This window comes from Entelurus aequoreus, linkage group LG02, assembly GCF_033978785.1.
Source record: "Entelurus aequoreus isolate RoL-2023_Sb linkage group LG02, RoL_Eaeq_v1.1, whole genome shotgun sequence".
Taxonomy (NCBI): Eukaryota; Metazoa; Chordata; class Actinopteri; order Syngnathiformes; family Syngnathidae; genus Entelurus; species Entelurus aequoreus.
In genome coordinates, this window is record NC_084732.1 from 50,248,253 (window position 1) to 50,264,086 (window position 15,834).

Genomic DNA, 15,834 nt, shown 5'->3' on the forward strand with positions numbered 1-15,834 from the left:
TCTCAATGTGGCCCCAGAGTCACAATATTTCCCCAGCTCTGCTCTAAGTGTTCATTTAGATGCTGTGCAACAATTTTTTCGAGGATTTTCGAGATAAAGGCAAGATGAGACATCGGCCGGTAGTTTACCATGAGGTCAGGATCGAGGTAAGGTCTTTTGAGCAGAGGATGAATAACTGCTTTTTTGAATGGTAGAGGAACAATGCCAGAGGAAAGTGATACTTTTAAAATATTTAGCACTGATGGTCCTAATATGACAAACAGCTCCTTGATAAGTTTCCCAGGAAGTAGGTCAAGTAAACATGTTGGTTTTGTCACATTTACACGTCGCAGGAGTTCTTCCAATGTTATTTCATCAAAAAGAGAGAGACTATTTTGGAGGGCAATATCCATCGTACATACATTCGTATCTGTGTTAATAGAACCCAGACGCGTTGTCTTTTATCTCCTTTCTAATGAGCTTCTTATTAAAGAAATTCATAAAGTCATCAGCCGAGTGGGTGGAGCTCCTGGGAGGAGTCTCTTGTTGAGTTAGCGATGCTACTGTACTGAACAAATATTTAGGATCGTTTTTATTAAGGCGGATGAGATTGGAGTCGTAATTAGTTTTAGCTAAGGTAAGTGTGCGTTTATAAGTTATTAAACTATCGCTCCATACTTCATGGAAAACCTGAAGTTTAGTCGCACGCCGTTTGCGTTCCAGCTTTCTACATGATAGTTTAAGAGCTCTAGTTTATTCTGTAAATCAGAATCAGAATAGTTTTATTGCCATTGTTTGAGAACGGGTTCACAAACTAGGAATTTTTCTTGGTGCAATCGTGCAACATAAAACACATACAACACAGATTTGGTAATAACAAGTGCTGTAACTGAGCTATCAGATCTTGTTATAGACTTAGAAGGAATTCAAAGGAGCTACTGTTAGGAATTATTGTTCATGTGCCTGATGGCCGAGGGGAAAAAACTGTTCAGGTGGCGGGAGGTGTGGGTCTGGATGGACCGTAGTCTCCTGCCTGAGGGGAGAGGGGAGAATAGTTTGTGTCCAGGGTGAGAGAGAAGAGTGTAAACCAGGGAGTATGCCTTTTAGGGGCCTTTTTTAGCTTTAGCGGTGCTATACTATCAATGGTGTCGCGCAGGGCATCGTTAAAGTTATTAGTGAGGTTATCGATAGAGCCCACATCATTTGGGAATGGCACCATTACCGAAGGCAGTAGGCCAGCAAGAGTCATAGTTGTGATAGCATTAATGTTGTGGCTGCTAAATCATTGGTTATTAGTAGCTTGTTGACAATGATTTAGAACTTCGAATTTTATAAGGTAATGATCGGACATTACTTTAGTGTATGGGAGTATCATAACTTTGGAGGTGGTGACACCCCTGACAAGCACTAGAACTATCGTATTACCGGTGCGATGTGTGGATTCATTTATTATTTGTGTAAGACCACAGCTATCAATTATCGTCTGGAGCGCCACGCACAGAGGGTCTGATGGGTTATTCATATGGATATTAAAATCCCTCTTTATAATTATATCATCTGCGTGCGTCACTAGATCAGCGACAAACTCTGAAAATTCACTGATAAAAAGCCGAATAGGGCCCAGGGGGGCGGTAGATAACAGCCAGATAGAGAGGTAGCGGTGTGACAGACCTCATAGTAAGCACCTCAAATGATTTATATTTATTACTTAGGTTAGGGGTAAGGTTAAGGTTTTCATTGTATATTAGTGCGACCCCTCCACCCATTTTAAGGGGACGGGCAATTTGTGCATTCATATAGTTAGGAGGAGATGCCTCGTTAAGCGGGAAAAATTAATCTGGTTTTAGCCAGGTCTTGCTGAGACCAATGATGTTAACATTGTTTAATGACCTCATTAACTAATAAAGTTTATTTTGTGTCGTGCGCCTTAAATCATTTTGATCACATCTAGGATTTGCTATGATGGGGATCTTCATATTGTTTGCTTAGTGCTGCGATAGATTGAACGCGTCATAATTTCCCACTTCAGTAGAATGCATGTCCACCTCTAGCACAGTCACTACAGAAAAAACATGTGAGTTATGTATTATTCTACGGGAAATGCTTTGTGTGCAAGATTTTTCCAGCCTGCCATTGGTTAGTTCTATCTTAACTGACTCCAGACACTGTAATTGCCTGTGTCCGAGCTTGCTCTAGTGTAGTTAGTCAAATGTGACTCAGCCAGTAATCTGTGTTCCAAGGTAGAGTGATGGCGCCTTCCGGGTTAGGGTGAAGACCGTCTCTCCTCAGCAAGCCTGGTTTGCCCCAGAAAAAGGGCCAATTATCAATAAACGTTAGTCCCTGTTCTCTACAAAAACATGAAGTTACAGCAAGCTGCTGTGTTATAGATATATAGTGAGATCACTGAGCCAGTTTGGCCAATGTTTTGTTATTTGTCACTGATCTTAAGGTGTTATTGGATTTACCACATGAGTACAAGGGCCTGTTGCTTGGTTCAATACCACAGCCCGTTGCTCTCCATCACAGTGTCAGTAGTTTATCATTTGCAAAAGATTGATCACTGTTGGACAGCAGCTATTCCTGCTTTAATGAACCGTGCTTCATTATGATTTGTTGTGAGCGATAGCATAGCCATACTTCTTATTTTCACTCCACACACATAAAGATTGTCTTCATTACTGACGGATGTGATGTAATTATAAACACAGAAATATGTTGACAGCAATGGTGCAAATGAATAACTGCAGTCGCTTTCCTGCAAGCCAAAAATAATAAACATGAAAGGCTTTCAAAGCTATCTTCTACTTCCAACGACTTACAGGGCTCCTCTAATGCTGGCAACATTTTGTTTCTGTTTATTTCAAACATGTATACAATGTCAGCATGCTCCATCACATATTTGGCATTTATTTCATAGTTATGGACCTAAAAATTATGGTTACAGGTAAAAGTCCCTCCAAAATAGACACAGTAGTGATTTTAACAGGTTTTAGCACATTTGGGAACTCACATTTTTAAGGCAGGCCTGCATTAGCTTGCTAATGTCACCTACTCAAATTGTGTTGTACCGAATGTGTTTTGGTAGCATCTTCTTTTCTTTTTTTTTTCTTTTTTTTTTTTGTCCTGTCCAGCTTCTCAGGCAAATCATATTGTTGATGTAGATGCCCATATCGACTGTATAAATTTACTTTACAAAAGAGAAGTGTGGGATACAGCAAAAACAACAATAACAACAACAGCAAAAACAACAACAACAACAATAGAGCAACATCAGCAAATACGATATGTACAAATATGATGGTAAAAGTGAAAGCAAAGAAGCAGTTAGTGAAATAAGTAATAATACAGAAATGACAATGAGCATTATTACACTACAAATGGAGCAATACAAATACCAATAGAAATAGCACTATTGATAATGAATAATACCAATAATTTACCTCTATTAACAACAATACAGTTATGTAATGATAACTAGAGATACAAAGGAAAGCAGAAAAATGGAGGGGAAGAAAGAGAAGCCAGCTATATTAACCTTGTAGATTGTTATAGTAACAATAGGTTAAGCTTTGTCAGTGTGCTATGTGTTACCCAGTTTACCCTAGGGTAACAACGTTAATGTATGTTTAATGAAACTTGATTATATGCGTGAGTGTATGTATGTATGTGTACTTGTATATGTACAAGTATGTGTATATGTATGTTTGTACAGAGAATGTGCGTTTGGATGTACAAACTTTGAGTATGTAGGTATGTACTGTATTTGTGTATGTATGCGGGAGCGAAGGAACCTATGTATTAGGGGTGTGGGAAAAAAATCGCGATTCTCACGTTGTGCGATTCAGAATCGATTCTCATTTTTAAAAAATCAATTTTTTATTATTTTTTTTTTTTTTTAATTTTTTTTTTTTTTTAATCAATCAATCCAACAAAACAATACACAGCAATACCATAACAATGCAATCCAATTACAAAACCAAACCCGACCCAGCAACACTCAGAACTGCAATAAACAGAGTAATTGAGAGGAGACACAAACACGACACAGAACAAACCAAAAGTAGTGAAACAAAAATGAATATTATCGACAACAGTATCAATATTAGTTACAATTTCAACATAGCAGTGATTAAAAATCCTTCATTGACATTATCATTAGACATTTATAAAAAAAAGAAAAAAAAAGAACAATAGTGTCACAGTGGCTTACACTTGCATTGCATCTCATAACCTTGACAACACACTGTGTCCAATATTTTCACAAAGATAAAATAAGTCATATTTTTGGTTCATTTAATAGTTAAAACAAATTTATATTATTGCAATCAGCTGATAAAACATTGTCCTTTACAATTATAAAAGCTTTTTACAAAAATCTACTACTCTGCTTGCATGTCAGCAGACTGGGGTAGATCCTGCTGAAATCCTGTGTATTGAATGATTAGAAAATCATTTTGAATCTTGGCAAAAATCTTAGCCACACGATTATCAAATGTAATAGGATAATTAATTCATACTGACCAAACTGGCTTCATGGAAGGTCGACAATCTTCAGACAATACAAGGAAATTGTTTAATGTTATTTACTATGCTAGAAGTCTCCCTTATCCCACAGCAGTATGTACTGTTGATGCGGAGAAGGCATTCGACCGCATAATCTGGTCATTTATGTTTGGCACATTACGTAAATTTGGATTTGGAGATAATTTTATTCAATGGATTAAGATGCTTTATACAAGGCCCATGGCATCAGTCAAAACCAATAATCATATTTCAGAACCTTTTTCCTTAAAAAGAGGAGTAAAACAGGGATGTCCTGCATCTGGATTATTATTTAATTTGGTTATTGAACCCTTAGCTGCAAAAATAAGAAGTGAAAATAATATTCATGGTATAAAAATTGGCTCTCAGTATAATAAGCTATCGATGTATTGGGACGATATAATTCTCTACCTGTTACATGTTAACTCCTCTCTACACTATATCAATAATGTCATCACTGAATATGGCTGTTTATCAGGGTATAAAGTCAACTGGGACAAATGTGACATATTACCACTTAATAAACACTGCAAGAAATCACAAGTTCAGAACTCCAAAATTAAATGGAAAGAGGCAGAAATCATATATCTAGGACTACACATTACACCAAACCTTTATACAAGCAGAGATCTAAATCTTAAACATTTAAAAAGTAAGACATAATCCAAAATGGAACGCTGGTCACGTCTCCAAATATCACTTTGGGGTCGGGTGAACATAGTAAAAATGAGTATACTGCCAGCAGTTAATTATATACTGAAAATGATGCCTGTCCTAATTAATAAAAGTTGGTTTAAGAAAATACATACAATCACATTTTATATGGTGTGGAAAGAAGGCCAGTTGTTCATACTTAAGGTTGTCTTGTACACAAGATAAAGGAGGACTAAATTACCAAACTTCTTACATTATTATATCTCCTTCGGTTGTGAACAAGCAAGCCACTTATTTCATTCTTCTGCAGATAAGGACTGGATCAAAATAGAACAAAATATGTTATTGAATTTGGACATTGATGTGGGGAGTTTATATTATATTTAAAAAATACCTAATGAATTGAGGCAGAGCCCAATAGAAGCCACCTTTAACATTCTAAAACTGTGTCAGAAAATACTAGGAATCAAGTCAATGACATCTGTAAATCAACCGCTTTGGTACAATCCTAATATCATAATTAATAAAAATGTGGTTAAATGGACAACATGGAAAGACAGAGGTATTACTAAACCTCATCATATTATTAATAAAAACTATTTTAAACCGTTCAATGATTTAGTTGATCAATATAATGTAACCAGAAATCATTTTTTAAATTGTATCTCTTTAAAACACGCTGTAAATAAATGCATATCCTCTGAAAGTATGTCTTTAAATAAACATGAACTGGAAGATGCACTTTTTAATCAAGATACATTTAAGAAATTAATTAAACTATTGTATGGAATAATAAATGAACACCACACTAGAAATGCAAATGATGCATGTGTTCGGAAATGGATGATGGACTTAAACATTTTTGATGAAAGAGACATATCATGGAATGATATTTGGGAAAATGCCAATAAGCCCTTTAGAAGCATTAAAGATAAGCTGACTCAATTTAAGATATTGAATAGATTGTATTTTACATCTTCTCAGCTGTTTAAAATTTGTGTAGTAGATAGCAAGTTATGTATGAAGTGTCTAGCAGCCAAGGCAACTCTTGTTCATTTATTGTGGGAATGTCAGAGAATAAAAGAGTTATGGTTGAAAACAACAAAAGAAGCAATCACAGTCCTTAATATAAATATCCCAATGACACTGCAAACTTGTATTCTTGGGGATCTCCATCAATTTAGTAACGTGTCATCAAAGAGTAAAAATGCATTTCTTTCAATATGCATAATAACAAAAAGGGTAATATTTAAAAAATGGATAGATGTTGATAGTCCGACTCATACTGACTGGTACACACAAGCTATGGAGATGATATCAGTAGAAAAAACTGCATTTAGTTTAGATAATAATGACTCATATATTGGAATATGGGATCCATTATTTAAATTTGTTTTAACTATTAAATGAACCAAAATATGACTTATTATATCATTGTGGAAAATATTGGACACAATGTGTTGTCAAGTTTATGAGATGCGATGGAAGTGTAAGCCACTGTGACACTATTGTTCTTTTTATTAATGTTTGTAATGATAATATCAATGAGGAATTTTTAATCACTGCTATGTTGAAATTTTTACTAATATTGATACTGTTGTTGATAATATTCATTTTTGTCTCACAACTTTTAGATTGTTCCGTGTCATGTTTGTGTGTCCTCAATTGCTCTCAATTGCTCTGTTTATTGCTATTCTGAATGTTGCTGGGTCGGGTTTGGTTTTGAAATTGTATTGCATTATTATGGTATCGTTGTGCATTGTTTTCATTAAAAAAAAAAAAAAAATTTAAAAAATCGTTTTTGAATCGAGAATCGTGTTTAACTGAAAAAAATCGATTTTGAATCGAATTGTGACCCCAAGAATCGATTTTGAATCGAATCGTGGGACACCCAAAGATTCACAGCCCTACTATGTATGTATGTATGAATAACGGTGTGTATGTGAGTATTAGGGCTGCGAATCTTTGGGTGTCCCACGGTTCGATTCAATATCGATTATTGGGGTCACGATTCGATTCAAAATCGTTTTTTTTTCGATTCAACGTGATTTTCGATTCAAAAACGATATTTTCCCGATTCAAAACAATTCTCTATTCATTCAATACATAGGATTTCAGCAGGATCTACCCCAGTCTGCTGACATGCAAGCAGAGTAGTAGATTTTTGTAAAAAGCTTTTATAATTGTAAAGGACAATGTTTTATCAACTGATTGCAATAATGTACATTTGTTTTAACTATTAAATGAACCAAAAATATGACTTATTTTATCTTTGTGAAAATATTGGACACAGTGTGTTGTCAAGCTTATGAGATGCAATGCAAGTGTAAGCCACTGTGACACTATTGTTAATTTTATTTATTTTTTATAAATGTCTAATGATTATGTCAATGACAAATTTTTAATCACTGCTATGTTGAAATTGTAACTAATATTGATACTGTTGTTGATAATATTCATTTTTGTTTCACTACTTTTGGTTTGTTCTGTGTCGTGTTTGTGTCTCCTCTCAATTGCTCTGTTTATTGCAGTTCTGAGTGTTGCTGGGTTGGGTTTGGTTTTGGAATTGGATTGCATTGTTATGGTATTGCTGTGTATTGTTTTGTTGGATTGATTAATTTAAAAAAAATAAATTTAAAAATGGAGAAAAAACAAAAAAACTAAACAAAGTTTTTTAAAAATGAGAATCGATTATGAATCACACAACGTGAGAATCGCAATTCGAAATCGAATCGATATTTTCCCACACCCCTAGTGAGTACATGTGTAGCATCTTCATCCCAAGACAAGAGTTATGTTCATGCAGATTTTGAAAAAATTTGCAAGTTGCATGTTGTAGCAATACAACTAAAGAAGAAAATTGGCTATCAACCAAGCGAGAGTGTAATTTGCAGCTTTCTTTTTTATAGATTTTGACTTTGAAGAATAAGGGTTTTGGTCAGAGTTTGGATGAAAAATAATTAAAAGACTCAAGCCAAGTGCGATTAAAAAAAAAAACAGGAGCAGCCTTGAAGGTAGAGAGACTCAGATCCTGCGAAAAAACATTGAAAGAAGTAAAATTGAAAACGAGAGTGAAATCAAAAACGAGAGTGAAAGAAGATACGCCTCTAATATTCTTTATTGCATCCTTTTCTGCTGATGTTTTCCTCGAGAACCTTGATAAAATGCTGAAAGAGCATGAGGAAACACAGGCTACGGTGTCTATGGCGGTTATTCTTAGTTATGGTTATGGTGTTAATTTATTTCGATATTGCGTACAGTTAGAAATTGGTAAGAAATGAAAAGGGGTAGGCTTAAATAAGCTCAGCTTTTTCTTACCCCTTTTCGGACATGTTGTAATGAGAAACTTGAAATATGTGATGTATTATATTGTAATTGTACGCATTATTATTTTTTTGTACTCAATCTGTAACACAACAGTGAATAAATAAATCATTAATTAATTAAATAGACAAATAGGTAAGTAAATAATTAATAAATGCATAAAAAAACAATTCTCATGAATAAATAGTTAACGGGGCTATTTGCAACTTCCTCACAGTTAAATTTTTCAAAGTAAAATATATAAAAAGACCACCACCATCTGTTAGTGGTTTAACAGAACACATTTGTTTTAAAATATATATATATATTTTACAATTACCAAGTTTATGTGATAAAAAATGTTACCAGCACAAAAAAAGTGACTGATGTGTACGGCGGTAACACGTACACGCAGGGAGCGTGTGCACACATACAAAAGCAGTCTAAGAGAGGCCTCGAACAATTTGCTGTCATGTAGTTATGCAAGAATAAACATTCCCTAACAGCTCACCCTATCCAAATTGCTATGTTATATATATATATGTTATATCCCGCCATCATAACTCTTAAAATACTTTGGAAAGTTAGCGCCCTCTAGATATCTGTAAATCTTGCAAACAGTCCCTCAAAGTGATCAAAATAGTATTTTTTGATGCCTTGTATCCACACTGTCTATGCGGGTATATATAGTTTATCTACCAATTATTCTAAACTAATTCATATTATGGGACATGAAAATAAGATAACTTTTTGTGAAATTTCGGTCATCTTTCATTACCGGTACTTACCGTTTGTCCTTATAACAGTATGTCTGCCAAGTGTGAAGGCGAAGGGAACATTTGAGAAGTATTGTGTTATTGATCACCATTTTATGGTTGGTGAGTTAGCCAGTTGATGCAAAAATGACTTTCTTGAAGGGGGACACATTAATCAAGAGAGACATCTTACTGAGAGTAGAGATAAATGTATGCATGCAGTAGAGTTTTAACTTTTGGATTTTTTAAATTTAGGAAATAGTATTTTTCAGCCTTTTCCAAGACCTGCCTGCCATTTGACCAGTGCAATTGTAAACAAACCTGCATTGACCCCTTTCCAAAGTGTGTTCCGCTGAGGGCGGTGGGGTTCACTACAATATGTTTACATATTTTTAAAATTGTATAAAAAGGCTTAAAAGAGTTTAAAAATACTGAATATTTAAAGACAAATTAATGTGTTATTATTAGTAATTGGTATCAACATTTTAGCCTTTTCTCTTTAAGGGTTACGTTTTGTGTTTTTATTTCATTTATTTTTTGTTTTTTGTTTTATTACTGCAATTTGCTGCAACAAGAAAAAAATGAATGGCCATAATTTGGACACCCACATTTTAGCTCCTATCTCACCCTAATAGCATTTGTGCCTACTTGCCAATGGCCAGAGGCTTGCAGAGGCAGTATTAGTGCACTTCATGTGCACACTTTGCTGGGTAACATCTGTGTTCAGCTGATGAGCAGGTTGGCACTGAAGCAGACAATAGTATTTGAAAAAGTGATCAAAGCTTTCTCAAATCTAAACAGTTTAATCACAGACACCATTGTACTCTTAGGGCATTGAGTTGATCGTAACTGGACTGAGCTGTCCCATCGAGTCTTCAGCATGAACTGATTAAGCCTGGTCGGATGAAATGCGAAACGTTTTCTAAGACAACCTGAACATCCATTTACAATCCATTTACCGCTCTAAAACTGAGAGCACAGACATTTACATGCATTTGTTTACCTCTAAAAATAGTCTTTGTATTACCATATAATGTTATGTGCACTGTTTTCATGTAGCAGTCTCTTACAATACACATTTTATTATACCTTGTTGTTACTTTAAAGCAGTGTTTTTCAACCTTTTTTGAGCCAAGGCACATTTTTTGCGTTGACAAAATCCAGAGGCACACCACCAGCAAAAATCATAAAAAAAACAAAACTCAGTTGACAGTAAAAAGTCGTTGTCGCAATTGTTGGATACGAATTCAAACCATAACCAAGCATGCATCAATATAGCTCTTGTCTCAAAGTAGGTGTACTGTCACAACCTGTCAGATCACGCTGTGATTTATTTTGAGTTTTTTGCTGTTTTCCTGTGTGTAGTGTTTTAGTTCTTGTCTTGCGTTCCTATTTTGGTGGCTTTTTCTCTTTTTTGGATATTTTCCTGTAGCAGTTTCATGTCTTCCTTTGAGCGATATTTCCCGCATCTACTTTGTTTTAGCAATCAAGAATATTTCAGGTTTTTTTATCCGTCTTTGTGGGGACATTGTTGATTGTCATGTCATGTTCGGAAATACATTGTGGACACCATCTTTGTTCCACAGTAAGTCTTTGCTGTCGTCCAGCATTCTGTTTTTGTTTACTTTGTAGCCAGTTCAGTTTTACTTTCGTTCTGCATAGCCTTCCTTAAGCTTCAGTGCCTCTTCTTAGGGGCACTCACCTTTTGTTTATTTTTAGTTTAAGCATCAGATACTTTTTTAACTGCCCGCTGCCTCCCGCTGTTTCCGACTTCTGCAAAGCAATTAGCTACCAGCTGCCACCTACTGATATGGAAGAGTATTACACGGTTACTCTGCCGAGCTCTAGACAGCAGCGACACTCAACAACAACACATAATTTGCAGACTATAATCACTGGTTTGCAAAAAATATTTTTACCCCAAATAGGTGAAATTAGATAATCTCCCACGGCACACCAGACTGTATCTCACGTCACACTGGTGTGCCACGGCACAGTGGTTCAAAAACACTGCTTTAAAGAACCCAAGTGGGCCAAAAGTTTTCTCTTATTTCATATGCTTCTGGTTAATGTATTTTAAAGTGTTTACAATAATGAAGAGGAACATGACCAATGATAATTATGCACACGCTAAAAACATGTATTTCAAGCTTCATTTCTTTTGCCGTGCAATCTACAAATTTCTTAAATAAATAACTCGCAGGTCTTTATTTTAGCCTTCTTTAACATGTTGATGACTGGACAAGCTTTAATTCATTTGTTTTATAATTATGCACATGGGAATCATTTTGATCATTACCTGGAATTTACTGGAAGCCATATTGCAAAAAGTTATATAATTATTTTTTTTATATCATCACTTAGCATTTTGTCCGGCATGACTCATCATCCAGCGGATAGTGTAGCTCCAGTAATAATGCAAGTAAAGCCTCAAGACAAATAAAATGTTGCAGACGGTCTTCAGTCCTGCAATGGAGTGATCAGAGTAGTTGGATTTCTTCCAATAAAATGATGCCCACTGGAGGAGAACGTTGCAACATCATATGTGGGTGGAAGTTTATCCACAAACAGTTTTTGCCTGACTTCATTTGCCATCTCCAACAACTTTTTAAGATACTGAAGTGTGTGTGTGTGTGTGTTTTGCAGAAGAGCTAAAGGACAAGCTGCAGGATTTTGTGTCAGAGACGAACAGTCGACGGCCGGGATTCATCAAGATGGTACGGCATTCCAAGCAGGAGGGCTTGATCCGGTCCAGAGTGAGCGGGTGGCGGGTGGCCACTGCACCAGTTGTTGCTCTCTTCGATGCCCACGTGGAGTTTAATGTTGACTGGTGAGTCAAACGTGGATAAAGTGGTTAGAAATCCATGTGGGGTTTCTTTGAAATACATTTTAATGACTTGTTGGCCTCTATTTAATGTGCGTGAGAACAAATACAACACAATAATCATTTGTATTCCAAGAGAAAATACTGTTTAATGTGTTTTTCAATTGATGTTCTTTTTGGCATTTTCATCTTTGCACACTTTATAAGATAATTTTTTCCCATTAGTTTATCAGATGCTGCAGTAAATGAATTCATCCCTGTGCCCTCGCATAAGCACAAGCATGATAATGAGGCTGATAAGAGGAAGCCAGCAAACACAAACGCTCCAATTAACTACGCACTCTCTCTGTCTCATTTAAAGGGCTGAACCCATTCTTCAGAGGATTCAGGAGGACAGAACTCGCATAATCTCTCCGTCATTTGATAACATCAAGTATGACACATTTGAGATTGAAGAGTATGCGTTGTCTGCTCAAGGATTTGACTGGGAGTTGTGGTGTCGCTACCTCAACCCCCCCAAGTCCTGGTGGCACAAGGGCAGCAAAAGTGCTCCCATCCAGTAAGTGACTCAAACCAAATATTTTTTTTTTTTTATTGTTGTGTTTTTTTGATCAGACTCAATATACCACCGTTCAATTGGAGCTCTGCATAATATTTAACTTAATCGTTTTAGTTGTATTGATTGTTGATTCAATCATATCATACGGCTTGGCGAAGTTGGTAGAGTAGCCGTGCCAGCAATCGGAGGGTTGCTGGTTACTGGGGTTCAATCCCCACCTTCTACCATCCTAGTCACGTCCGTTGTGTCCTTGGGCAAGACACTTCACCATTGCTCCTGATGGGTGCTGGTAGCACCTTGCATGGCAGCTCCCTCCATCAGTGTGTGAATTGTGTGTGAATGGGTGAATGTGGAAATACTGTCAAAAGCGCTTTGAGTACCTTGAAGGTAGAAAAGCGCTATACAAGTATAACCCATTAATCATTTATTTATCATTTAAATATTTGAAGCATTAAATGCAATACTTGGCTCCAACCAGCAGAGACAGTGGTAATTCCGTCTCATATAGTTTCCATTCTAAATAAAAACACCTATGCAAAGTTTAACTACTGTACATATACAGTGATTCACAGCGCTTCACTTTTTGCATTTGTTGTTATGTTACAGCCTTATTTCAAATTGAATAAATACATTTTTGTCCTCAAAATTCTACAGGCAATACCCCATATTACCGATGCAAAAACGTTTTTTTTGTGTTTTTTTAACATTTTGAAAATGTATTCAACTTAAAAAATCACATTTACATAAGTATTCACAGCCTTTGCTCAATATTTTGTTGATGCACCTTTGGCAGCAATTAAAGTCTCAAGTCTTTTTTCATATGATGCCACAAGCAAAAAATAGAAAAAAAAACCTTTTCACATTGTCAGTATGGTGTATTTCTTTGTAGAATTTTGAGGACAGAGAAGTTTTTATTCCATTTTGGAATAAACCTGTAAAATAACAACACGTGGTAAAAGTGAAGCGCTGTGAATACTTTCCGGATGCACTGTGCATACAACAAAAGGCAGATGGTGGTTCTGATAATACAGAATATATTATCTGTGAATAGTGTACTGTTTTTGCAAACTATTTGCTATCTAAAATTTAGTTTTTATTTTTGAAAGGCACATTACATGTTAAAACTGTAGCATTTTGGGGAGGCAAGCGCGGAATAAATTGATTTAAAATTATTTCAATGGGCGGCGCTGATTTGAAGTTTGGAGTTACTATCTTTGTCGTGGAACCACCTCATAAGTTGAGGTACTACTGTATTTCCTGCTTCTTAAAATAGGGTTTATACATATACGCTTTTCCTTTGAAATATTTGTATTTATATATTGTAAATGTGTATGTAATATGAGAGGAGTGTATTTTGGGTTTTCATTTTAGAAAATGGTTTTCATGCTTTTAATGTAAGAAGTATGTTTATTGAAATGGTTCCTTCTCTAGTTTAATGAATATTTTGACGCAATGTAGATGCTTTCGACGTTGTTGTGATACTGTCATTACAATTGACAAAGTATTGTAATTTCATATGCGGGTACAGTAAATACGCTGTTATTAACAGCTCTGACATGCGTCATTGATGCACACATTTTTAAGATGATGAACTTCTCATCATTCCTCATGTTTGGCTATCACTGTGGCTACTGTACTGAGGCCACATTGTCATCTCTCCTCCATCAGAAGCCCCGCCCTGATTGGCTGCTTCGTTGTGGACAGGCTATACTTTGAAGAGATAGGTCTCCTGGATGAGGGGATGGAAGTGTATGGTGGAGAAAATGTGGAGCTGGGCATCAGGGTGAGTCATGTCTATTGTTCAACCGTGTAATGTGTGCAATAATACCAATAGTAACAGTAATTTACCACTCTATTTCTGATGCAAGGTCACACTAGGACTCACTTTTTACGTTCAGCGCCTACAGTCTTTTAAGAACTATTGATCAGATGAGAGGGTTTTTTAGTCATTGGTAGAGCAGTGGAGCCAGTGGGGCAAAGCACTGTGGTGAGTGGTGGGGAATATAAGAGTGCCATTATGACTACATAAGGATGACCTGTTCACAGCATTGTGGATTACCTTAATGTTACAATGTCTTTGATTCAAATATGCATCACACATAATTAATAATAATTTTGAGATAACATTTTATTTTGAATGGTTTCTCAAATGGGCAGCACGGTGGTACAGGGGTTAGTGCATGTGTCTCACAATAAGAAGGTCCTGTGTAGTCCTGAGTTTAATCCCGGGCTCGGGATCTTTCTGTGTGGAGTTTGCATGTTCTCCCCGTGACTGCGTGGGTTCCCTACGGGTACTCCGGCTTCCTCCCACCGCCAAAAACATGCACCTGGGGATAGGTTGATTGGCAACACTAAATTGGCCCTAGTGTGTGAATGTGAAGTGAAGTGAATTACATTTATATAGCGCTTTTTCTCAAGTGACTCAAAGCGCTTTACATTGCGAAACCCAATATCTAAGTTACATTTAAACCAGTGTGGGTGGCACTGGGAGCAGGTGGGTGAAGTGTCTTGCCCAAGGACACGACGGCAGTGACTAGGATGGCGGAAGCGGGGATCGAACCTGCAACCCTCAAGTTGCTGGCACGGCCGCTCTACCAACCGAGCTATACCGCCCCCAATGTGAGTGTGAATGTTGTCTGTCTATCTGTGTTGGCCCTGTGATGAGGTGGCGACTTGTCCAGGGTGTACCCCGCCTTCCGCCCGAATGCAGCTGAGATAGGCTCCAGCACCTCCCGCGACCCCAAAAGGGACAAGCGGTAGAAAATGGATGGATGGATGGGTTTCTCAAATGCATGCATTATTTGTTTATATTGTCAACAACCAGTAAAGTGACAAATATACAGTAGTAGAGATGTCGATATTTGCCTTTTTTAACTGATGAGCTGCAGAGCCCAGTCGATCTTTACCAGAGTTGTGTCCAAGTGTTTACATGGCCAAAGGTTGTACTCACGTAAAAGATTATTTCAAAAGGAATGCTCGCTCGGGAACACACAATTACATTTGCGGATTCCTTGTAACATGCTTGTAGGAGTGGTGTCTTTCCAGAAAACTGCCTCAGATTTGAGCGCAAGATGCAACTAACAGGTCGTCTATTCACAGTATGAAGCCGCTTCCAAGATACTAATCCTCACCAACATGGCTGAAAATAAACACGTTTTCTTCCAGGTAGCATTATCACTGGGGGACGAGAGAAAACAAAATGGCTTAGCATGCTACAC

At 36.6% G+C, this 15,834-nt stretch overlaps 1 protein-coding gene across 1 annotated transcript in view; it reads left to right on the forward strand.

Moving 5' to 3' along the window:
• The window catches only part of galnt18b (UDP-N-acetyl-alpha-D-galactosamine:polypeptide N-acetylgalactosaminyltransferase 18b), a 280,229-nt gene that overhangs the window by 169,076 nt on the left and 95,319 nt on the right, over positions 1-15,834 (forward strand). The window contains 3 exon segments of the mRNA XM_062028599.1: positions 11,880-12,063; positions 12,419-12,616; positions 14,285-14,399. Coding sequence (XP_061884583.1) covers positions 11,880-12,063; positions 12,419-12,616; positions 14,285-14,399 — 497 coding nt within the window.